Source organism: Chiloscyllium plagiosum, unplaced genomic scaffold (genome assembly GCF_037043375.1).
Source record: "Chiloscyllium plagiosum isolate Xiang-an unplaced genomic scaffold, Cpla_swu_hap1 HiC_scaffold_25, whole genome shotgun sequence".
Lineage (NCBI taxonomy): Eukaryota > Metazoa > Chordata > Chondrichthyes > Orectolobiformes > Hemiscylliidae > Chiloscyllium > Chiloscyllium plagiosum.
Window position 1 is genome coordinate 38,892,486 of NW_028270163.1, and position 24,533 is coordinate 38,917,018.

The window sequence follows — 24,533 nt, forward strand, 5'->3', positions numbered from 1 at the left end:
ACTCCAGAAATTCAGCCAAACATAAATCCCACAGAAATAAGACCATCCAACTTTCAGGGGGATCTTCGAATCACCTTTTGGAACATGTCTGGCTGGAGACAATTTTCGGATCTGTAGCATTAATCACAGTCACAGATGTGTTACAGCACAGAAGGAGGCACTTTGGCCCATTATTTTTGCACCTGCTCTCCCACTGAGCTTTATGATTTAGTAAATTACAATCCTTGGAACAAGGGGAAAAGATTGCATGCACTGTCATACTGCTAGTGGCTTTTTCAATCGTTGAAAGAAAATTTGATTGTTGGGTGCTACCAGTTGTATTTGGAAAGAATGTTTCTATGCACCTTCTCTGACATCAGATTTTTTTCTTTCCGTTGGAGAAAATGCCGGCTATTTTCGTTCGCTATAATGCAAAAATGCGTCTTTATTGCCGACTGCAAGGCAAATTAACAAGAGAACACACTCTATGTCTTTGTTTGGAGTAATAAGGCGTAGATTAATTAGCAAAAGATCACCAACTATTTGACGCAAATTTAACAGTGGCATTCAGTTGAAGCAAGTATTTATTACTTGAAAGTATCTGGTGTGAAAGTTGCAGCTTGTCAATGCTTACCGGTGAAACTAGAGGTCAATGAGGAAATCCAGAAACAATTCTTTCCTGAGTCCTATTGTAACAAAGCTTATGGGCTGCAGCTAAAAAAAAGGTTTTGTTATCACAAGAATATATGCTGCTTCAATGAAAATACTTCAGTGCTCCAAGGCAAGGTCTAGGTAATTTGCCCCAATAAAGCCTGCTAAGATTGCATTTAATGAAGTTATAGATATATGTATAATATATACACACAACTATATGTCTATAACTGTATAACTATAGATCAATGGAATTTATTTATAACCTAGATTTCACAATATATTTCATTTTATTTAAATGCATGTTTCCATACAGCATGACAGACTCCAAGTGTTATAAACATTTTAAAACATTATTTCAATTTAATCACCATTATTTGCAAAGTACATTTTAGTCAAATATCGAAACAATAAGTATAGTTAAGTGCAATGTATTAAACACTGTCCATTATACAGAATACATAAAATAGTTTATCATCATATTCCCTCCAAATCTAAACAAAAAAAGCTATCTTTACAGAATATACTTACATTTCACAAACTCTGTAGATACATAATGTGGGGGTGGGATATGTTTAATTCTGACCAACTTATTTTTGTGATATGGTCAATCATTTTCCTAAGCACCAACAGTTTTCCTTATAATAAACTTTAAGATGCCACCTGAAAATTGCATTTAGTTTTTGTTTCATTTAGTAGGGCGACCAAAATAAGTTCCCCAAAAATCTTTATGGCAACAGTTCCTTGAAAATGCGTTATATATAATACGAGTTCTGCAAATCATCTGACAATACTGAGCATCCCATTGACACGGCCTGCACACACTAATATACATTACATTCAGTTACAGGCACGGCCTCTTCAAGTTTTAATAGCCAAAACATTCAACGTGCAATAGATCCAATTAACTCTAGATCTAACATACTCTCATTTCAAAAGTAGATGCAATATCCTTTGAATTCCATCAGTATTTAAGTGACCAAGGGATTTTGATTTACACAACTGTCACATTTGTACATTGTCTTCCTTTGTTCATTCCCCAATGCTAGAAAAACACGTCATTCATAAACATCAATGAATGATAACTGTCCCCACTTATGTCATTCACCATAATTACAAGTTCATTCTTATAATTAGAATTAACACATTTCCTTTGGTAAATCATTTTGACAAACATGTGCATCTTATCCAACATAATTCTCTTTCGACTGTGGCTCACCCTCAGCAACCATTCTGAAAGGTAAATACCAACCCACATACGGTAGAGAGCTGTTCATGCCAATCCTTTATGTTGCTTATGCAAAGTCTAAATACTTCAAAGTAAAGCTCCTGAATCTTTACAAAATGACCTGAAGGGCAAGAATGTCAATTCCTCTTGTGAATGTACTTCAGTCATCCATAATTATCGAGCATTGTCAGCATAACCCTATGTCAAAGATTATTGTTAGCCATGTGGTCCAAAAATGATAACACATCGGATTGTGTAAAGGTGCGAAATCCTCCATGTATGCGTTTTCTCTTAAATGATCCCAATATAAAAGTGACTCAAACAACTTTATAGAAATGCTGGTATCACGAAACTTGATCATGAAGTTAACTAGTTAACTCTATGGTCAAAAGACACAAAAGAAAAATGAGAAGTTTGACTGAAGGTTACATTATGACAGTGGATTACTCTAGTCTTTCCCCTGTTTGTTTTGGATCCACTCAGCAGGCCAGAATTCTAGATCTCTGTCTGCAGATCGTGGATTGGTACAATGGTACAATGGTACAATTGGTGCAGATTGGTATAATGAGAACCAGTGATAGAATTCCATCTGAATATTGCAATGAATTTCAAACTGGAAACATGCTGCTATCATTCAGAGTTCCTGGGCCTTTTTAGTCTCCCACACTGAGCAGCACACTGTTACATGGGAACTAGTTTAGGAGAATCAAATTCCTATTGAAATAATTTCTATGAGCAGTTAAAACCCAATGTACTTGTGATGAAGGAGACAAGGATTCAATAATACATTTTCATGTAATTGTCTTTTTAAAACAACACATTGTTAAAACATGGGGGCGGGGGGGCAAGGGGTTTCTAGATAAACAGTGCAGATGTGTCAATATAGCTCAAGCCCCACACATCATCATTCACAACTTAGCAATAAGACTAGCAGCATGAACTATTATGACAACCATTTTCTTGCCCCAAAACCATTTGGATACTATCTCCCTTTTCTTGTTTTTAATTACTTGCTTAGAAGAAACTGGTGACTGGCTTATAATGAATACATCACAACATTAATCTGAAGAGGGGTTGTCCCTGCTTTTAATTTAAAGGTCAAAAAGGTCAAGGGTCAGACGTACTGCAGTTTCCTAAAAACTTATACTTGCAATTACTATGCAAATATACTTGTTTACCAAAGTTTGAATAGTCCTCTCCCCAAGTTCAAAATGAAGTGTCTGGAGCCATCCCTAGATATAGTATAAGGCATTTGACTTGGCCCTAATGTCAAAAACGTTCAGTACAGTTGACGCATGTGGTGTACATCCAAGAGTTTTCCCAAAGAGTGACATTCAGTTTTGATGCAAAACTGGGGAAAACGACAGTACAGGTGCAATTTCTTTCAGAAGTAGTCAGAGTTTAAGGGGACAAGGAGTTGAGTGAAAGTATCTAGGAATGCCTTTCCTCAGTTTCTAGGCATTTTTATTCACACGGCAAATCGTCAAGTCATTGTGTCATGGGAGGACTCCCCGTTTGCACACGGATGAATAACTTAGTTACAAGCCAACATTTAGAACAGGAAGCAAAAAAGTACAGCGCCCTGCTCCGGAACAACTATTGTTTATATTTTATAGAGATAATGAAAAGTGCAATTGGCATTGTCAAAACATACATTGTATTTAGAGATTTTTTTTAAAAAATGTTGTAATAGTAAAAGAGGCAAAAGTCCGGTGTCTGAAAACAAAACAAGTCAACCTAAATCATTGCAGTCAATGCTGTTTACTGTTAAAATACTACCATTTTAGCTATTATCTAGAATCCAAATCGAATCAAAGCATCCTCGAAGTATGTTTATATCTACAAATGAAATTAAGCAGAGTAACGCACTACCATCATTTACATTGGGGCTCTGTTGACAGGCAGGTGGTGAGGGAGAGCGACTGTCATCTCACCAACCCGGCAAAAGCAAACGTCTAAGCGTTGCTTTATTTGGCTTTAACCGCTTGATGTGGTTTAACACTGTTTTACCCAACTGCATGTGAAATGCAGCCCAGAACACAGGCGTACGAAACGGGTACTTCATTTGTCTCTTGCACATGACGAGTAGCCGAGTTTTACCTACTCGCAGGAAAATATATACAACCCAGAGAAGAAATAAGTAGTCACAATTTCTCCAGCAACACCTCAGTGCTGTTGTGACCGACAGGTGTTAGTCACGATCAACGCGCTCCCATCACCAGGTATGGCAAACAAGTTTCGTTTCTTTTAAACTTTGTCTTTGAAGAAGCCTTCGTCTGTGCTGCTTTCTTTGATGGTGACAGTCAGAAAGTTTGACGTAACGTCCGTAACCACTACTTTCTCCAGATTGTTCAATGATGGGCTCCAAGACTCTTCCTGCTCCGACAGAAATCGGGAGACCTGGTGTTTGGCCAGCAAGGGGGATTTTGAAACGGGCCTGTCACTGGCCACACACACACTATTCCTGGAGACCGTGCCCTCCGGTGCGTGTTTACTTTTAAGTGCAGATGTGTCAATCCCTGGTTCACTCTTAGAGGGTGCGCATTCCATGCCCTGTTTAGTCCGAAGGGGGTGAGAGTCTGCACCGTATTTACTATCCCCGTAGCCCAGTGAAGTACGATTCAGCTGCGTTCTGGGAGTGCCGTGACTGGGCACAACACTGCCCAGCTTTGCTTCCGGCCTCTCAGTCAAGTGAATTAACTCACTTTCAACCCTCTCCTCCAGGTCATCACTCCCCGAATCAAGCTCTTCGGATTTCCGGCGTTTAAAATGGGGGTAAGTCGGTGTCCTTCCTTCAACATCGTCCGGCGTGCTCCTTTTGAGGGCCCCTGCACGGACAGCTTGACCGTCCTTGTAGTCCATTTTACCGGGTTTCGCCCCTTTTTTCCGGTGTTTATGAGCGGCTGATTTCTGGTGGGTTCTGGGCATCTCCTCGACCCGAGCAGTCCTCTCTCTGGAAGTCTCGCCCCTGGAAAGGCCGGTGTGCTGCAGAGCTCCCGCGGGGTCTCTCCGGAGTCCTTCTCTCGACCTGGTGGAGGAGAAGCCGGATTCTTGAGCAGACCTGCCTGGATAAGACATCCTCAGTCCCCTTGCTACATCACTCCGGAAGGCATAAGTCTTGGCTTTCGCCTGCAGAGGAAAAACAGCACAACTACTCATTTCTGAAGGTTCTGCAGGTTTTGGGTTAAGAACACACAGCTGAACTCAAAACAAAAATCGTCCACATTTCTGAAGGACGAAAGAGCATTTACCTTTAGTAAAAAGGTTTTGGGTTTAGGTCCACGTTTTTTTGGCCCGTACATTTCTCTTTCACGTTCCCTGCAAGACAACAGGAAAACGTGGATAATGATGGCTTTAATTGGCGTTTAAAGGAATCTTTGAAATAATTGCAGAACCAGTTTACAAAGATCTTTATTTAATGTCGCTCAAAGGCCTTCACCTCTCATCAAAGGCTGATATCAGACGGGCGTCCAGGATATTTTCTTCTGGCTCCCACGTACTGTACCTTAAAAGGCAATTTAAAAGGTAAATAAGCGTCCATCTCAACGCGACGCGCGCTTCTGCGAGTTGTAAGCACTGCAATGCTGATACTCACTTCGGAGACCAGCCCTTCCATTTCACCAGGTATTCGACTCGACCCTAAAGGAGGCAGGGGAAGAGAGAGAAAAAAACAACAAACCTGTCATTAAAAAAAACATCGCTTTAAAAAAAAAACAGCCGGGCTCGGAAATGGCAGAGAGGCAGAGTCAGTCTGCGGAGCGGCGCCTCACATACTTTCCTGATGCGTCGCTTGAGGAGAGATTCGGCCGCGAAAACCCTCTCCCCCACGGCCGAGAGCTCCATGGTGTTGACTCGCTGGCTCCCGGAACGCAGCAGTGAAAGCGCTCGGAGCTTCCCCTCAGCTGGAGCCTCGCTGCCAACCCATAATACTCCCACCCGCTGACGTCGTGAACCAGTCTCCGCCGCGACTTGGTAGCAACCTCCCCTTCTCCTAGCAACAGCGCGGTTGCTAGGTGAAAGGGGGGGTCTGGAGGGAGGGGTTGGGGAGACGGAGACAGGGCTGCACGGGCGCAGCGCTGACGAGAGCGGAGTTGCGTCGGGAGCTGATTGGCGGAGCAGCGGCCGGGGGTGGGGAGGAGGGACTTGCTCATGAGGAAGTGATGTGTGTGTCTGTATGTGTGTGTGTGAGAGAGAGAGAGGGAGAGAGCGATGGGAAAGAGCTGAATGTCCATCAGGATCCATTTTGTGGGAGCTGTCATTGAACGGGCAATGCAGCTTTGGCAGATGGAAATGCCCTTGCTCACTAAAGTTGTCGATAATGCCAATGTTAGTGCCAAAGCTCTAGAACAATTTGATTACATCCGACATGTTTTTACAACATAGCTTTGTCAACCCAATATTATTGTGATCGAATAATTTGTGCATCACTTATTGATATATTCCACGCAAAATATTGAATATTATGCTTCAAATCGCCATTTTTGTTACAGCAAATATGCATTATAAATCCACATAATCTAAATTAACGAGGCATTTTATTGTTTATGTGTAGTCCATTTATGTGTTTTATATATTACCGGGATAAAGCACTATTGATTTGTCAGTACATCGTGAAACGTGTTGACGCGACGCACTTAATAATACTTGTGTTATAATACTGCTCTCATGTTTCTAACTTGCACTGGACAATATTCTACTACAATGTTACTCTAATAGCGATCAATAATCTTCCCATTGTACAGTCCTGTTAAAACGTTGACAATGACAATGTGTCTAATTAATTACCAAACCGTTGACAAGTTGCAGCATCAGCAAAGCCGAGGAAGGAAGCGTCTTGCAAAGAGGAAACTATTTCTGTAAAATGTGATGCATGCACTTCATTAATATCTGGTTGATACATACACAATTACAAGTGAAGTAGTTGGCAGCTCCACAGTTCAAATAGGACACAATCCTGCAGTAATAATAGTGCAACATTTATCAAATGATCAGCATAGAATACTGACACTGAGTGAATTGTAAGGAAAATAAAGTTATACTATAAAAAAACTGCATTCATTTAGAGTTATAGAGTCATAGAAGTGCACAGCACGGAAACGGACCCTTCGGTCCAACTCATCCATGCCGACCAGATATCCCAACCCAAATCTAGTCCCACCAGCCAGAGCCCGGCCCATATCCCTCCAAACTCTTCCTATTCATATACTCATCTAGATGCCTTTTAAATGTTGCAATTGTACCAGCCTCCACCACTTCCTCTGGCAGCTCTTTCCATTCACGTAACACCCTTTAAGTGTAAAAGTTGCCCCTTAGGTCTCTTTTATATCTTTCCCCTCTCACCCAAAACCTATGTCCTCTAGTTCTGGCCTTCCGAGAGGAAGGAGACCAGAACTGCACGCAATATTTCAAAGTGGCTAACCAATGTCCTGTACAGTGGCAACATGCCCTCCCAACTCCTGTACTCAATACTCTGACCAACAAAGGAAAGCATACCAAACGCCTACTTCACTATCCTATCTACCTGAGACTTTACTTTCAAGGAGCTATGAACCTGCACTCCAAGGTCTCTTTGTTCAGCAACACTCCCTAGAACTTTACCATTATAAGTGTATAAGTCCTGCTAAGATTTGCTTTTCCAAAATGCAGCACCTCGCATGTTATCTAAATTAAATTCCATCTCCACTCCTCAGCCCTTGGCCCATCTGATCAAGATCCCGTTGTAATCTGAGGTAACCTTCTTCGCTGTCCACTACACCTCCAATTTTGGTGTCATCTGCAAACTTACTAACTATACCTGTTATGCTCACATCCAAATCATTTATATAAATGACGAAAAGTAGTGCTTTTCATGCATGTAATCACCATTTGAATTAACTATTCTGTCAAATGTTAACTTCGCTGGTCCAATCATTTACTCATATTTCAAATTATGCTCCACAAAAAAGCGTAACACGCGAGGGTGTCTGTGATTGGATGAAACGAAGCAATGGATGCCCAATATTAGGCAGTTGTTTTAAACTAGTTCAGGAATTCCGTGTTGCCGAAGTAAATGGAAATTGATTTGATATACTGATGTTAACTTGAATAAGGTTAGCCCTTATTTTAAGAACCTTTGTGAGTTGCCTACTGTAACATGAATGCTCTTCTCATATAAACTTTCAGACGTGGTAATAGATGGCGCTATGGGTGAGTGAAGACAAGATTTTAAAACCGCAGAGGCCTCTGGTGCCGAAGACACTAACAGTGCAGCTGCTACCTGAGGAAAAGACGTGTCAGATTTAAACTTTAGGTGACTCAGTTGTCACACTAAAGTTATAACAGTAGGCGTTGGAAAGGCTTTATACTGGGAAACAACGGAACCCCTAAAACTTACAAACGAACATTTCTCAATACTAAATCAAAACCTTAAAGTAAGTTTACGTGTGCATTCTCAAATGGGCTCACAGAGCATTCCTGTTTGAAATAACCTTACGACTTAATATCATGACAGAATAGCCCACTACAGTTATCCAACACATTAGCTTTTAAATCTGCTTTGCTTTCCAAGAGTTTGTGGGATTGTAAGGACCATCAATAATAAGATTGCAATTGACCGTTAGAGTCGAGAATAAGTTATTGTTAGAAGGGATTATTACGGTATAGAACAGTTCATGTCAACTTGAAGATAGATATTTAACACCTTTTGTAAATTCAAAGCTTGCATATGCCTTGCCAGCATGGATGATGACGAATAACGCTGCAGGGATGTAATACATCTCTAAGGATGATTATCCAAGGACAAAGTGCCCGTCCTTTTGTAACGATCAAACACACAACAATCTGGGTCGCATTAATGTTTCAATGTTACTATTTTGTATGTGCTGCAACGTGCTATTTCTGGACGTCTTGACTATTTTGTCCAGGGCGTCCTCCGACACAGCAAAAGTGCACTTTACAGTGATCCATCTCGTTGTTGCTGGGCGTGGCAGTACATTCAAACAGTATATAGCTGGTCAATATCATGTTGTAATCAAATCTAGCTCAAAAAGAATCTTGAATAAACATGGAGTGAATTGGTAAAGATCTAGATTTATGTTCCACTAATTTAGTTCATTTAATTCTGAATAATCACGGTGCTTTCAAATTAAGTAAATAGAAATTCACTGTGGTAACTTTCCCATGCTTATTCTGTAGTTGGAGTTCTGTGAATATTTGCATCCTTTATCAAATTCTGGGGAAATATTTGGAAATGGAAACACTGAGTTGACCTTTGAAGATATGGATTTTTAAAAATCGCGTTGAGTTTATTTCGAAAACAATAAACATATTATACTCCGGGCATGCTGCATAATAGCTATTTTCAGAAAATGTCTGGGTTCCCCTGGGCATATATTAATAACAGGGTTTAAGACAAGCTGATTAGTCGTTCCTGGTGCCGACGTACCCATCCCCCATTCTCTATTAATAGTAGGGCGTAAGACTATCTGATCGGAAGCATGCAGGGGCTGACAATTTACCTCGCTCTGTTTCAGCTCTGATATGTTGGAGAATTTCTTACACGCTAAGCAATTCAGGATCCTGGCTAAGTTGCAAAACTAATTACATTAAAGGCAAAATCGTTACATTACGGGAGAAATCATCAATAGCTAATGTAGCTCTTCCATCCATCCATCCACTGTCTTGTGAGGAGATGTTTTTAGATCAGCTCTGGTTGTTGGATTACTTACACATTTGGAACTTTCATGTAGTAACAGATGGAGCGTTCAAGTTACAAGTCTGGGCGCTGATCCTCTTTGGAACTTGGTGTATGGCATCATCGGCATAGTTTGAGATCCTTTACGGTTGAAAAGCTATTGATTTCTTATCAGGGTATTCAGACTTTGAAAGGGTAAAGAAGATATTTCAATATTAGAATCTGTTTGCAAGTGACCTGAATATATTTTCATCTAAATTACAGTTACTGTCCTTTAGTACTCTAACACTGCTGTGCCTTTTTAACAAATGTTCAATTTTCTCAGTAAGTTATGAATGTAAAAGTTATAAAGCAACCCACTACCAACGTTTGCAGAGGGCAGATTCCTCTTTGTGACCCCAGATTATGTTGTCAGTTTTGGTTTTGAAACAGTTCATTATGCTGATGGCATCTCTGTAGAACCTGTGGTTAAGGGTGAGCTGATGTTTATGCTCTCGTAATGAAGATGCATCGATTGGATGCAACGATATTATTCATCAAGGCCAGAATTAGGTTTAGTAAAGTTGCTTTGTTTTCTAAAGGAAAATAGCATGACAAAAGACTAGATTGGCACAGATCAGGAGTTAATGGGAATGTTGCATGCAACTAAAGCAGGATTAAAGTTGTGATTGTAAGATAGTTGCTTATCATGTTAAAAGTTGGCCTTGTTCAAGTCTATCCTTGACTACTTGCGTGATTTAAATTCACGCACGTAAATGTACTTATGGAACTGGATTGAAAATGGAGAGCTTTGTGCAGCGTGCTGAATATTGATGAGGATTCAGGCTCCTGTCATCGCTGCTGCTTTGCATTTCATTTATAAATGGAGAAGATGACAAACAGAACCTAAACAATAGCTTTTTTTTAATGAGTTCACGACGACAATTCAATTGAACTCGATTTTCTTCACAGTGGTGAATATTTTAAATCGGAAACTTTACGCGAAACCTGGGCATCATCGGCCATTTTCCTTGTAGAGTTTCTTTCGCACTTATACAGCTTGTACCCACTCAGTGGTGGGAACAGGTAACCTGCACCTATTCTCAATATGAACACCAGTTAGGAATTAGTTATGATGTCTGTTTAGACCAACCACTTGCACTTTCAACTACACCTGTGGGTTTTTTTCTCATCGACGTTGTCAACTTAATAGGTTTAAAGTTATTCACATTTGCATGCCCGCTAGACACTGGATAGGATCTGTCCAATCTAGTTCTGCTTTAGACTCATGCCTTCGGCAGAAAGATGCCATTTCATCCATGAATGGCAACTAGCTTCAAATCCAGTTGGGAGTATGAGCAGTCAGTCCTAACTCAGTAATTTTCCTTGGCATAGTTGTGGTTGGTGTTGAATTCATAGGACCAAAAATTATGTACAACATGTATTTAAAATAAGGGTTTGAGACTTGTTTTCTGTTTATGGAAAAATCGATCGCTCTTATTTATTAATCAACAGAATACAGAAAGCAACATAGAACAGTTACAGTGTAGGAATATGCCCTTCGGCCCACCATGTCTGTGCCGACCATGATGCTATTCTAAACTATTCCCATCTAACTCCACGTGGTCCTCTATTCTCGGCGGAAACGATCTTTTGGAGAATGATCTTTATATTAAATTCGCATTGGTCTCAGACTGGTATTTATCGAGGAATGAGAGACCATAAGCGTATGATGTCAAGTGCAGTAATGGTAAATATAGTTCATTTGCAACAAATTGATCATGAGTTTAGGTTTCAGAGAGTCTTACATTCTTAAACATTTAACCCAGCAACCCCTGCCCCCCACCTCCTCCCCCGCCTCCCCCTTTCCACAGACATTCAAAAGTTGTTTCAACTTCATTACCAGTTTAAAAATAAACATGGAAGCATGAGTAGGACACTCGGCCCTTTGAGCCTGTTCTGCCACTCCCATCTTTTACCTCAGTACTATTTTCCCACGCTATTTCCTGTAGCAGTGATGTCGAGAAATCTATCGATTTTTGTATTGAACATCCTCGATGACTAAGTTTACGTCTATTTTAAATCAATCGGCTCGGATGTGTTGTGACACATTCAAAACAGGTAGATCTTGAAACTAGCTCCGGAGTTTATGCACTTAAGAGACACGAAGTCAAGGCACGGTAATTGGTTGTTCAGCCACTGGAAAGTGTTCCGCCATTCAATCTGTACCTCGGCTTCACATCCCATTTGACTCAAGCTTCGCCAAATCATTCAGAATCCTAACTAACGTGAAATATCTTCTTTTATTTGCTGATTGTTTAACAATGTGTTTGAACAGCAAATCTTGCTTGAGGGGGGCGAGTTCAGCATTGAAATGATGTGCCTAATCCAGTATCTGCAATCGCCGAAGGAGGAGAAATATTACCTCAACTGGTATTTCCACATTGCAGTGTCCACAATGTTGAATTCAATAATTTCTTTCACGTTTTCAAGGGTGTTGTGCACGCTCAGTTAGACACGTGCTTTTGAAAGAAACGCGGCATTGAATCGAAACTGCCACTACTATCGAAATTATTCGAACAAATGCCTTGATCGCAAGATTTCCCCTTTAAGAAATAATGAGAACCATCATGGCAAGTCCATTGGCGACGACATTGCATGTGCTTGACTATAGCACTATAGCTTGACTTGGATTACGGGTTTGAGTTCAAAAGCTGCCTCTCAGTCCAAATTATTCCCCTCACTACCTACTCTTCCCCCGATGCTCATAAACGTATGCATTAAAAACAGCCCCATCATCTTTTCCAGTTCTACTCCAATCCTGTGGGTTAAGTTGATCATGTAGAAATAGGTTTGATTGATTAATAAACTGTGCTCAGGATGCCTGAGTAAACACTTTGCATGTTGTTGTGAAAATGCCTAACTGGATGATCAGACACTTACAATTGATTTTAACTTATCTCACACATATATGCGTGTAGGCACTTCTAACTATTACGTTAGTTCAATGTGTATTTGGAAAATGCATTTTAATCGAATACCGATGTCAGACTTTCACTCGGTGGTTTAACGACATTCTCATAACGTTTGCCCAAGAAAGTTACACAACAACCACAGAGCTTTCTCAGTACAATCCCCTTCCTGTAATAATTCAATGCCATGGCACCTACACTGCATTCCGGCTTCATCTTGCCTGCAGACTCTCCCTGAGGGGACCTCCTGCACTCTTTATACACACTCACAAGCGCAGCAGTTCTCTATAGAATTTGTTTTCCACAGAGGTAACCGACCGCAATCTTCGTTATTTTACAAATGGATAGTAGACACGAACTTTAATTTTAGCATTTATTCACAAAGAAAATACCACTGCCGCGGGTCTTTCAATTTGTCAGCTTTGGTTATGTGATTTTGAAGGTATTCCCTCCGGGCTAATGCTAAATTAGTTTATTTGATAGCTCCGGGCATTTCGACTGTCTGGACTACTAAGCACAAGCACTTCAAAGCAATGTGAACAATTCATAAACTGCGTGAAGTATTGTGAGTGAGTTTCCAGCGTCAATGCTTTTTTTTGATAATGATTTACAGCTCATAGAAATTCCCCTCAAAAAACCGTGACACTGCGCCGTTTCTGTCCAAAAGTCACCAGATGTTGCTGCCGATTGGCGAGATAGACGCTCAGCATTTTAACTATTGCGGGAATTTCTGATAATCCTGCACCTTTGTGGGTTGACGGCGGCTGTTTCTGATGGAGGGGGTGGAGTGGAACGGCAACGACACTAGTGGGAAGTATTTTAAAGAAGCAAGGGTCTGGAAACCCCCTGAAGTGAGACGGTTGATTTGCAGATAGGCGGGCAACAGTTCAGTAATAGCAAGGCGCTGAGGAGTAAACCTCAGCGCATGGATTGAGTTCAGAACAGAAACTGTTCACATTCATGTCAGAGCGCTGTGTGTATCACAAACGCCCCGTTGTTTTGAGTCTATTTTTGTAATAAGCACCATACATTCAGTAATCTCTCTTCAAGGCCTGCCTCAGTCCACGCCGAAATGTCCGCACAGAACACTTTTCTGCAGATAAATAAGGGCGTCAGTGATTCCGAATGAAATATTCCGGTAATATTCCTGGCATTCCAATGGCTTTCGCGCCGCGGTCAGTTCATTGGACTTTCTCTTAGCAATGTGTCAGGGCTGGCAAAGAATCCAGCTCTGCACATAGACAGTTTGAAATCTCTACAAAAATCTCATTGTTTTGCGTTCTTCATTCAACTTTTCAGTTTCAGTTCCCTATGACCTCATTCTTGCATAATCGCTTACCTTGCACGAAACTTTAAAACAAACTCTACCTATTTAGATATAGACCCCAGATGACTTGTTAATGTAATTTGAGGTAAGTCAAATGGAGACCCTTCCTGCTCAAGTATGTAATGACACACCTTAGAGAGAGAACCCAGAACATCTGGTCCAGAGCAGGGCACCACAGAATCCTGCCCATGTTCACATATTATATAACATCTTTGATGGGGAGAACGCTTTACAGAATCCAAGCTGAAAAATATACACATCAAATCATAACAATCTTCAGCAATAACTTTTCTGTAATCTTTAACTGAACAACTTTCATCACTTGTTGTACTTCTTTTCTCGTGGTTTAACTAACACTGTTTGTCAGGATGATCTAAAATAAAGATAATTTCCAGATCTGGCTCATTTTATGCCAAGACGTTAAATCAAAACCTGGCTAATGAACAATCCACCATCTATTTGAGAGTGAATGTAACCCGGTGACCAGTGTTATTCCTATTATGAAATGCGACGACCCGAATTGAGTGTTAAACAAGGGAAGACCAGGCAAATCAATTGTGCAACTTGGACATGTCTCGTGTTTGTTTGACAAAATCACAAAGTGCCATAATATTGCCACAGAACAACTGTTGAACATAGACCACGGGCGACTGAGTATGTCAGAGTTGGGTCAGTTGAATTAATGTGTAAAATACACTCAATTTCTTTTCAAAATATTAGATTAGAAGATAATTAATTTTATCACGTCTTTTTTTTCAATTCCTAGGGAACTATACTTAATTTGGAGTTTATTGTAAAATAGAACTTTTTAAGAATCTTCCTTTGAAGTCAACCTTTATACTATGGATTTTAAAAACTGAGTGTTCAGACAAAGGGGCTCCCTAACTATTTTGGCACCGCCTTGAATAGATTAAGTTAAAAATCACACAACACCAGGTTATAGTCCAACAGGTTTAATTGGAAGCACACTAGCTTTCGGGGGCGACGCTCCGAAAGCTCGTGTGCTTCCAATTAAACCTGTTGGACTATAACCTGGTGTTGTATGATTTTTAACTTTGTACACCCCAGTCCAACACCGGCATCTCCGAATCTTGAATAGATTATGCATTGTGTTATTACTGACATATTTGTCTAATTTTTAGCAGTGATCCAACTGTACCATCAATATCAGATACCGATAGTTTTCAGGACACTGTTAAAGCGGTAACATGGCAACTAAGGAGCAACACGTATGAAGATCTGAAACAAAACAGAAAGTACTGGAGAAACTCAGCAGGTCTGGCAGCATCTGTGGAGAGAAAAACAGAGTTAACGTTTAGAGTTCAGTGACCCTTGTCAGTACTGAAGATATGACTTTTTTTAACCCAGAATTACTTAACAAGTTAACTATAGCGCTATTGTTTATACTTAGACAGGTTTTCTAAACCACATGAAACATTGTAAAGTGACTAAATGATAGTTAATTACAAATGCTTTGTAATTAATTATCCATTAAACATATCATGGGCTCAATGTGTACAACTTAACAAACCTTGCCCTTTCACGAGGTGTTTTAACTCCTTTGTTTCAAAATATTTGACAATCATCCGAACACAGATAAGACTTTAATGATTCAATTCTCCTCTTTGCAATAGAAATTGATGCACTAATAACAATTTAATTCCTAACGGATTTTATTGGGATCTGACTATTGATTGTAAAATGCAGAATTTTATTCCCCAGAGACCAAGATAATGGATTCAGACTATAAAGATGATTTGGAAAATATAGATGCTGCAGGTAGGTTTAACAATCTGCTGTTAGGATATGAGTTCTTACAATTCTTCCAGAAAGAGAATATAAATTAGCTTGAGTATCACATCAGAAAAGAATATTGCAGTGTTATGTTTCCTTCAAACCAACCAAACAAAACCCAAATGGTTTAAATGGCTCCAGGGAGTCATAAAATAGTGAAATTTAATCATGATATAGATGTCAATTCAAATGATCCTGCTAGAAACATCTGTTACCTCTGATAGCATCAGCACTCCAAACAGGTTTCTGTTAATGAGCATCTGAATATGTTGTAGGATCCTTTATATCAAACTTTCACTGTCTCATTAATTTCAGTATTGGAACATATCAACACCACCTTCCATGATAACAGGGTCAACAATCCAAAGTTGCAATTGGTTGACCCTAGCTCATCTGAACTCATCCCATCCCCCATTCTATCTCTCAAATAAGGACATTTAGAAAATTAAGGCAATTAAGCAAAAAATCTTGTTGATGATTATCACAATAAATAGCTACAAGATACATGGAAGACAGAAGAAAACTGACTGGATTTTAGGCAAGCAGTCTTTTTATATTAAAGACTAACAGTTAATAGTGAGCAATTAACATCTATTCCAAAGAGAAATGCATAAATCAGGCAAGAATTTATATTACAGTATGTCTCTCAGTGTGTACTTGGAGTCATTACAGAGAGGTTTATTCTATTTATAGCCATGTTTGGAAGTGCACTTTACAAAGTTATCATGTTTACAAAGGCAATTGCCCACAATAGTTCTCACTTTGACAATTGTAGTCCACTGATATTTCAAAATTATCACATGTAAGAAGAAAAATTGAAGGAAAAACTTTCAAGAATAAACTGCATGGCTTCTGTTTGTATTTGATATGGCAAATTATGATTGCACAGTTGCTAGAAAGCAGTACACATTTTTGTAGGATGAGTTAAAGAATTACGGCATACTCAAATTTAAAAAAAACAATAGTTTTTTAAAGTTTTGTTTGTGACCTCAGTGGTAAGCTGAGCTATCTTATTTTTCTTTTCTATTATTTTGACCTCTAGACCAGGAATATAAAATAAGAAGTAGTGTCTCCTCTCTTGGTCACCTGTAAAGCTTGAATGGGGAAGTAAACTTAACACACGAAGGAAATGTTCAAGAGGAGAGGCAAGATAAATTGACAGAAAGGAACAAAATCTCCCAAGTATCACCTGAAGCATCTTTCATTCATCTTCTAGATTGCAATTACAAAACAGCATTGTGACAGATCTGAGAAGAGGCTAGCTGCCTCCTCTTAAAAAGGGAATTTGACTTTGGTATAGGGGGAATTATAAAAGAAAACAAAAAATATAAAAATGAGGTATTATTCTCACTGTTGTTTACTATTGAAACCAAAAATATTCACCTAAGTTCAATTGCCTAGGCAGCTTAAATTTTGAACATTAGGTCATAGAATCGATCAGCTCAGAAACAGGTTATCCTCTGATGGTTCTTTGAATAAACAATTCACTTGGTCCTTCTACCAAGTTGTTTCAATTTCAACATTTTTTTGCATGAATCAGTTTCTCCTTAATTGCTCTATCAAAATGCTTATAATTTTGAACACCTTTAATTTTCTCAATTAATTTTCACCATAATCTTCTCTTGTATAAGAAGAACAATCCTAGTCACTCCAATGTTTCCTCATAACTGAAGTTCTTCATCCTGGTAACACTTTGCAGCCTCTTTTCTTTGTTCATTCCATGGCATGCTGCAAAGAGTTCTGTATGATATCCTGGCTGAGACTTAGCTAATGATTTATAAATACTTAGAACTATTTTCTTGCTTTTGTGTTCTATGTCTCTATTTATAAAGTCAATGATCCTATATACTTTGATTAAAAACTTTAGCAACTTGCATTGACAATTTCAAGGAACCCAATGTCTTTCTGCACCTGTTTAAAATTGTACAGTTTTACTTACATTGCCCCACTGCATTTCACTTATCAAGATATCATGTCACACCTTTTTACACCAGACTTCTTCTGCCATATGCTTGTACCTTATATTAGTCCACATCTTCCTGCAGTCTGCTACTATCCTCTTCACCATTTCATAGAGATCAGATTTTCATGCCATTTGCAAATTTTGAAGTTGTGCCTCTATAGCCAAGTCCAGGCAATAAATATACATCAAAAGGTCAGTGAGCCTGATACTAACCCTAGGGCACATCACTGTGGGTGTACTTTCTTCCATTCTGCAGGTTCACCACTGACCTCTGCTTTCTATTTCTTGGCCAATTTTGAAACCATGCTGCCACTATTCCTTTAACTCTAGTGGTTTCAATGGGTGGCACAGGGGTTAGCACTGCTGCCTTACAGTACCAGAGACCTGGGTTCAATTCCTGCCTCAGGCAACTGTGTGGAGTTTGCACTTTCCCCCTGTGTCTGTGTGGGTTTCCTCCCACAGTCTAAAAAAAATGTGCAGGTTAGGTAAATTGCCCATAGTGTTAGGTGAAGGGTGGAATGGGTCTGGGTGGGGAGCTCCTCGAAGGATCAGTATGGACTTGTTGGGCCTGCTTCCATGCTGTAAGTAATCTAATGTTATCCTATATTCAAGTCTACTGTGTGTTACTTTGTTTTTAAAGTGTCTGTGAACACATCAATTGTGTTATCATCATTAACACTTTGCTTCATCAATAAACTGGGCAAAATCAATCAAATATGACTTGCCTCTGAAGTACATTCCAACTATCATTTATTAATAATTCTTTTTTAATTGGAATTAATTTTGTCCTGGATTATGATGTTTAGAGGTTTCCCCACCATCAGCAGGAAGATTAACCATATAAACCTTTCTCTTTTTGAACTGGTTTAGCATTTGAAACTCTCTAATCCTCTAACATCACTTCCCAAGGAAGATTTAAAGATTGTGGCCACTCTGACATTTTCCTCCCCCAGCAACCAAGGGTGCATCACTTTGCTATTTTCATTGCTCCAAAACTTTGATGTAGTTATGCTTGCCTCTGAAGTGCTACCTCTGTCCTCATTGATGCTTTATTATAACTTTTTTTATGAAGACAGATGCAAAGTATTTCCAATACTCAGTCACGCTCTCTGCTTCCACAAGAAGATACCTTTTTCTCAGTTTCTAATCAGCTTCATTCTTCATTTCACTATTGTTAGTGTGTCCTTTATGTTACTTGCTATCCTTTCCATGTTCGTGTCCTGTACTTGCTTATTTCCTTTCTCACCAAAGTAGTTTTTATATTCCACATCATTCTCTACTAAACACAAATATTCCTTTAATAATAAAAGTAATGTTCAACAATAAACACAATGATTGAAATATTTTAACTTTACAAGGATCACATTATTATTTTTCGTACTTTAAAAGGTGTTTTGTACTCTGAACTGATCATGATTAAACATTCAAAGTTTATTTTTTGATTTTATTTGCTACTTGCTTTTACAGAATGCCTTTTATTAATTTAGTTATTTTCTTTGCACAATTTTCTGTACTTCTCTGTTTCTTTCCCTGTAAAGATGCAGAAACATTGCAAACATGCTAATATCGGAACTGCTCCTGTGTGATAAGTCTTTTTGTCACTATTTTTATCCTCATCCACTTTTGCATTGCATACTCCTTATAGTTTGTTGGGATTTACATTGTGAACAATTCTGTTAAAGATGTTTTAAAAACTGTTTGCAATTATAAATGACAAACATTACACATATAATAGGTTACTTCATTGTGCATACCTGAAGCTGTTGTTATAAAAGTAATTACAATATATTCAAATAACAAATTTAATCAGTATCGCATTACTGGAGCAGATTTATAAAGTTCTGGTGAAATATATCTGTAAGAGAAAAAAGAAAAGTTACATTTTGGAGAAATTGAACGTTATAGTCATATTTGGATGAGGTTAATATTTACAAACACAAAAAAACTGAAAATAGATGAATGAGATTCAAATTGTGCCCACCAGTTTGTCAGCCCATTTCAAGCTTATCAATTTTTAAATGCTTTTCTGTGACCATTTGATAAAATTGCACTTTCTGTACATTTTGTCAGATTTTTTTGTGAAGCCAAAACATGGCAATTTGTCAAGGTTGGTGTTCTCAAAGAGCTATAAAAAATATGGTAAAAATATAAATTATTCCATGAACTACTTGGAAATGAAGTTTAGGCATATATTTATGATGAAAATCAGATATTTTTAAGAGATTTTGCTAAACAGCATGGATATGATTTAAAAACAAATAAGTGAAATTCCTTATATTGCTGCAAAGGCAGCTTTACTGCAACAAAAATAACACCACATACAGAATGCGCAGAAAAGTAACTGCAACTTGGATCTCTTTCCAAGATCTTAAGAATCCCTATACTTCATAGCCAGAGTCCTGGACAGTTTGATCAGAAAATCAAATTGTAGTGAATTCTTAAGAGAGGAGTTAGGCAATTGTCATCCAGAAAATTATGATTACAGACATAAAAAGCTCTTTCTGAAACACTGCCCAGGAGATATTATTGGATTTTCATAACATGCAACTACGGAAATCTAAAGAATGTGTATTGACATAAAGCTAGGTAACATCCACAGATATTAACCCAAAGCTTATTTTTTATAATTTTGCCAAACAATTGAGACTAAAATATAGTTGATTTTTACAATGAAATAATAATTTATAGGAAATACGAGTCAAGTCTAATTTCTATTTAAGATAAATTTATTCAGGTCTGATAGATCTCTACTCACTTTTCTCATTAGGGGACTGGGAAGTTAACTGGGAGGAAGAATTAAGCAGTCACTCTCCATGTTCCAGGCCTGCCTGACTGCTGGTGGTTATAACATCTAAGTCAGCATCAAAGAGGTTCACAAAGATTTCCCTCAGGCTATGCTCGACTCAAAACATCAGATCTTTATTGATGTAGCAAATTACACCCCAAATACTATAAGCTATGACTTTTAATGTAATAACTTAAACCATATAAAATGTAGAAAAGAGGATTATTTCCTGGTTGCCATGTGACAAGGGTTGTCTTGGTGCACTCAGTGTGATGTGGTTCCATAGAAACAGGATGAAAATTGCAACTCCCATGATGCAGTGCTTTCACAGACAGTGAATATGTTACTAAAAACCACAACTGAAAACATTGTTCTCAAGCAAAGCTATGGTCTTATTAGTTGTGTGTTAAGATGGAATAATCATTTACTCTTACAACCTTAAGGAGCCACATACCATAGTCAATAAATACAAATTACAGTGATCACAAAACCATCTGCCAGTTTATCTGACAAATTGTTAAACAGTGTTCACAAACTCATGTTATCATGCAGAATATTATCTGAAGAACAGAACTTTGAAGTTCTTGCCAAAACTTAACTTGTCCACAAATATATATAAACCACATACATACAAATAGCTTGCATTTATATAGTGCCTTTAACGTACTTAAATATCCTAAGATGCTTCCTACAGAAGGTAGAAAAGACAATTTTAAATCTAAAAAACTAGGAAAGTCATTGTTGATATATGGAGGAAGAGTTTCTGGGGAGAAGCTTCCAGTCAGGTTCTTTTTGTTTTGTTAAGTAAATTAGAACATAACAAAGTGCAAGGCCATTTCACAGCTGAACATGAGTTGTGGTATATTTTGTCAAATTTTAGCCATAGATTTAGAAAGTACATTAACAGGATTAATGAAGGTCAGCACACTCTGTTTAGTATAAGATTAAACATTATACGTATTCATCTGATCTGGATAAGGCATCAAATTTATTGATTTGATATGCACTCTTCAGCAACCTAAGCAACGACCAATAAAGGTTTAGAAGTAACAAAAATAGTCAGCAGAAAAAAATTGTGAGCTCCTGTTTCTGAATTGAAGTAAATTTGGTTTCAGACATAATTTAATTAAATAGAACAAGGTTCTGTGTGTACATTAGGCATGGGCACTAGACAGCGATATGTGCTGTCTCCACTGCTATTTGTAATATTCTTTCTGATATTCTCTAGAGATGACCATTAGTATAAATGAAAGCATTGAAGACCTGTGGGTAAAGGGGGAGAAAAAAAAATTGTTTATATACTGTTGAAATGCTTTTACTGCTGAGTCAGGTGATCAATCCTCATGACCTTTAATATGACTATGCCAAGCTATGAAGTTATGTGGTGAACCTCAGCAATCAGAGACACTCTCAAAAGTGTGTTGTTAAAATATTAGGTGGAACAGCATATACTCTCATGGAAAGCAATTTGATTGTAACATTTGTAGTCTTGTGTGATATTATTGTAGAATTAAATGTACAGAGGTTACTAACATCACCTAACGAATATTTCAGACAATAACGTCCAATGTCAGATCAGTATAACAAGCAATTGTAAGAATAAAAAGCTGCTGCACAAATAAATTACAATTTGTTTCCCATTTTGTGTGCAATAAATAAGTAACTATAAAACAGGATTATGTTTTAGCAGCATGCAACCTGATAGAATGATCAAGTTTGAAAAATACTCACCTTTATGTAAATTAATGAAAAAAATGAATAAGCACATCTCCAAAGTTCCTCCCTCTGCCTCATGCTTAATATTGCACATGAAGTAATTGCTTAATATTGTAGATGGACTCATTACTTAAGATTGTAAATTGAATTTCCATTACACTGACATTGGTTTCCAATGAAATTTAAGAACTCAAAATCACCCTGAGGTGAAAGATCACTCCAAGCTTCTGAAATGTGAGGTGAGATTAACCCATCATCAGAGCTTTCAAATTGTAATGTATTGGAAATTAGATTGAATTTCCAAATGTCCTTGGGTATGCATTCTGGGCAATTTTTCAAATTTAGTAAAATTCTGTCAAGAAAGTGAATAAACTCACACTTTATTCATTTTGGGATATTTAGTTTTAAAAATAAATCAATTATATAATGGGTATCTATCAACATGTTAACTAGGATTTAACTATTTGATTGGGGGATTGGTACTGTGAGAGGGATAGTGGAACAGTAACATGAAATAATAAAATAGTCCAGGTAGAGAACAAGCCTGATCATCTAAGGGTGAAGTTTATGTGGAATGAAAAATATGCTTCACTATCATATACATTCTTGGCACAGTGTTATTGATGCTGAAAAAAAGGCAGAAAATTCAGTAAATTTGGAGATGATTAGAGTTACAAACCTCTGGAACTATTCTGTAATTTTGCACTTTTGCACTGCAAAAGAGTTTTCATATCTTCTTTTCTGCCTCTCTTTCTCTTAATTTTGAATCCAATCCTTCTTCTACTCTAGTTATTTCCTTATCTGCATTTGATTTGACTCTACCTCAGCTGTCTTTTCCATTGTTTCTCTGTATGTTTCTCAGTTATCAAATTTCATTAGTGAAGGAGACTATTGCAATACGCCGTCATCAGCTCCAACACATTGCGGCACAGAATTTTTTTTTGAGCTGTAGAGCGTAGAGAAATGTCTAACTAACGGTCCTATTCCAGCAGCATCTGAATGTGTTATGGAAAGTGTATGTGTGAGGCACATTTTTAAAAAATATTGATTTGAAAAACCAAGCTTTTTTCACGAATAGCTCTAAAAACTAAATCAGCTTCGCCTCACTTTGATCTCAACAAAAGCAGGTTCAAACAGCACATTAAAATCCTTCAAATCAAAATTTTACAATGGGGAATTCAAAGCTCATTTAAGGAGATAAATCTTTTCATTCAGGTCTGGAACACTAAAATTCAGAGCTTCATTCTTCCTTTTCACTACACCCAAGGTGCATAAGTAAAGTCACATCCTTTTCCAAATACAAAACCTCACTGGAGATGATAAAAGATTGGCAAGTACAAACAATTTGTTATTTACTTTTCCGCAAACCTGAGATACTGATTTCCAGCTTATACGTTCACTGCCTCTTACATTCTATAGCAAAAACTGATTTTGAACCTTTCATTCCAAACATTCCACTCCAAGTTCGATTGCATAATTGGAGTTCATCAGATACGTAGTTGTCAATTGTAGCATCTTGATCATGCCTTAACTGGAAGTTTAGATCAACTCTACGAACAAACAGGATAGTGTATAGAATATAAAACACTGCATTAAGTATCTCCAGACCCTATTGCAATGCATGTCAGGTTTTTCCATTGCATAAAGCGTTTAATAAGAATGTCAAATATGTGAATTATGACATGATGCTGGGAATTTTATAGTGACATTGGTAATCTAGTACTAAGCACCACACATAGCCTATATATTCATTGATTTATAAATCTCTAAGGTACAGTAAATGTCTTCCTTCTGCCAAATTGCTTGAATTCTTATGTTTTGGCAATGTCTTTCTGTTCAAAATTATGGAATCTAGTAGACCATAAATCATAGCTTTAATCTGTTGTCGCTACAACTAGGATGTTACATCCAAAAATAAAACAAAACTGCTATGCTGCCCAGTTTAATATAAGATCAGCTGAAACCTAAAAGTGATCCAGGTTTCACAATGACTTATATTTTACTTAATCTGGATCATTTGGAATATGGGTGGCCAGTCTTTTTAAAATAATGGGATTGTGCATGCCCGGGTGAATATGTTGTCACTATATACACACAGCACCAAATTTCTGTCACAATTTTATTCTCCGTGACAATGATGAGCTAACAAGTAGCTACCATCTTACATTGCAACCAGAGTAATTAGTATTAACCTAGAAATAACCATTTGTATATTAGTGTGCAACAATGTAGCATATTCGGTCATCAATTAATTGTCCACTATTTTAATTGAAGTGTTAGTCAATTTTTTTAAAAAAGAATTGTTGCCCTGGTAAAATTGCAAGCAAGGAAAATAACAGCAAAGTAACAATGGCAATAGTAATTCCTCAGCTTTCATCATTATTAACATGTTTAAGATATACCTGGTGATATCAAATATATCAACATCCAGACCTTTCAGTGTGAAAATGTGGTTATTGGTAAAGCG

The 24,533-nt window shown here is 37.9% G+C and overlaps 2 protein-coding genes across 3 annotated transcripts; one reads left to right on the forward strand and one right to left on the reverse strand.

Moving 5' to 3' along the window:
- Nucleotides 1-964: 964 nt before the first annotated feature.
- On the reverse strand, nucleotides 965-5,801 carry cbx8a (chromobox homolog 8a (Pc class homolog, Drosophila)). 2 transcript variants are annotated; one of them, XM_043685842.2, is made up of 5 exons: nucleotides 5,633-5,801; nucleotides 5,454-5,497; nucleotides 5,298-5,363; nucleotides 5,110-5,176; nucleotides 965-4,987 (listed from the first exon to the last, which is right to left on the reverse strand). In XM_043685842.2, exons 1-5 carry the CDS (start codon nucleotides 5,699-5,701, stop codon nucleotides 4,106-4,108), a joined length of 1,128 nt encoding a protein of 375 aa, XP_043541777.1. In that variant the 5' UTR covers nucleotides 5,702-5,801; the 3' UTR covers nucleotides 965-4,105. The 2 variants fall into 2 exon arrangements, with proteins under 2 accessions (XP_043541777.1, XP_087856747.1); XM_088000621.1 differs by lacking the exon at nucleotides 5,454-5,497 and having other exon boundaries at nucleotides 5,110-5,363; nucleotides 5,633-5,666.
- Nucleotides 5,802-8,040: 2,239 nt separating this feature from the next.
- LOC148145321 (uncharacterized) lies at nucleotides 8,041-16,816 on the forward strand. Its single transcript, XM_088000360.1, has 5 exons — nucleotides 8,041-8,044; nucleotides 12,721-12,790; nucleotides 14,951-15,084; nucleotides 15,531-15,587; nucleotides 16,645-16,816. The coding sequence occupies exons 1-5, from the start codon at nucleotides 8,041-8,043 to the stop codon at nucleotides 16,692-16,694; spliced, it is 315 nt and encodes a 104-aa protein (XP_087856486.1). The 3' UTR covers nucleotides 16,695-16,816.
- Nucleotides 16,817-24,533: the final 7,717 nt, after the last annotated feature.

Bases quoted from the DNA above. Each gene is read 5' to 3' on its own strand.
- cbx8a (XM_043685842.2), bottom strand. From the start codon at position 5,701: ATGGAGCTCTCGGCCGTGGGGGAGAGGGTTTTCGCGGCCGAATCTCTC. The intron at 5,498-5,632 runs GTATGTGAGGCG...TGCCTCCTTTAG, and splicing joins TCAAGCGACGCATCAGGAAA to GGTCGAGTCGAATACCTGGT. The intron at 4,988-5,109 runs GTAAATGCTCTT...TTTCCTCTGCAG, and splicing joins CCAAAACCTTTTTACTAAAG to GCGAAAGCCAAGACTTATGC.
- LOC148145321 (XM_088000360.1), top strand. The intron at 15,085-15,530 runs GTCTGGCAGCAT...TTTATTCCCCAG, and splicing joins GTACTGGAGAAACTCAGCAG to AGACCAAGATAATGGATTCA. The intron at 15,588-16,644 runs GTAGGTTTAACA...TTTGACCTCTAG, and splicing joins GGAAAATATAGATGCTGCAG to ACCAGGAATATAAAATAAGA.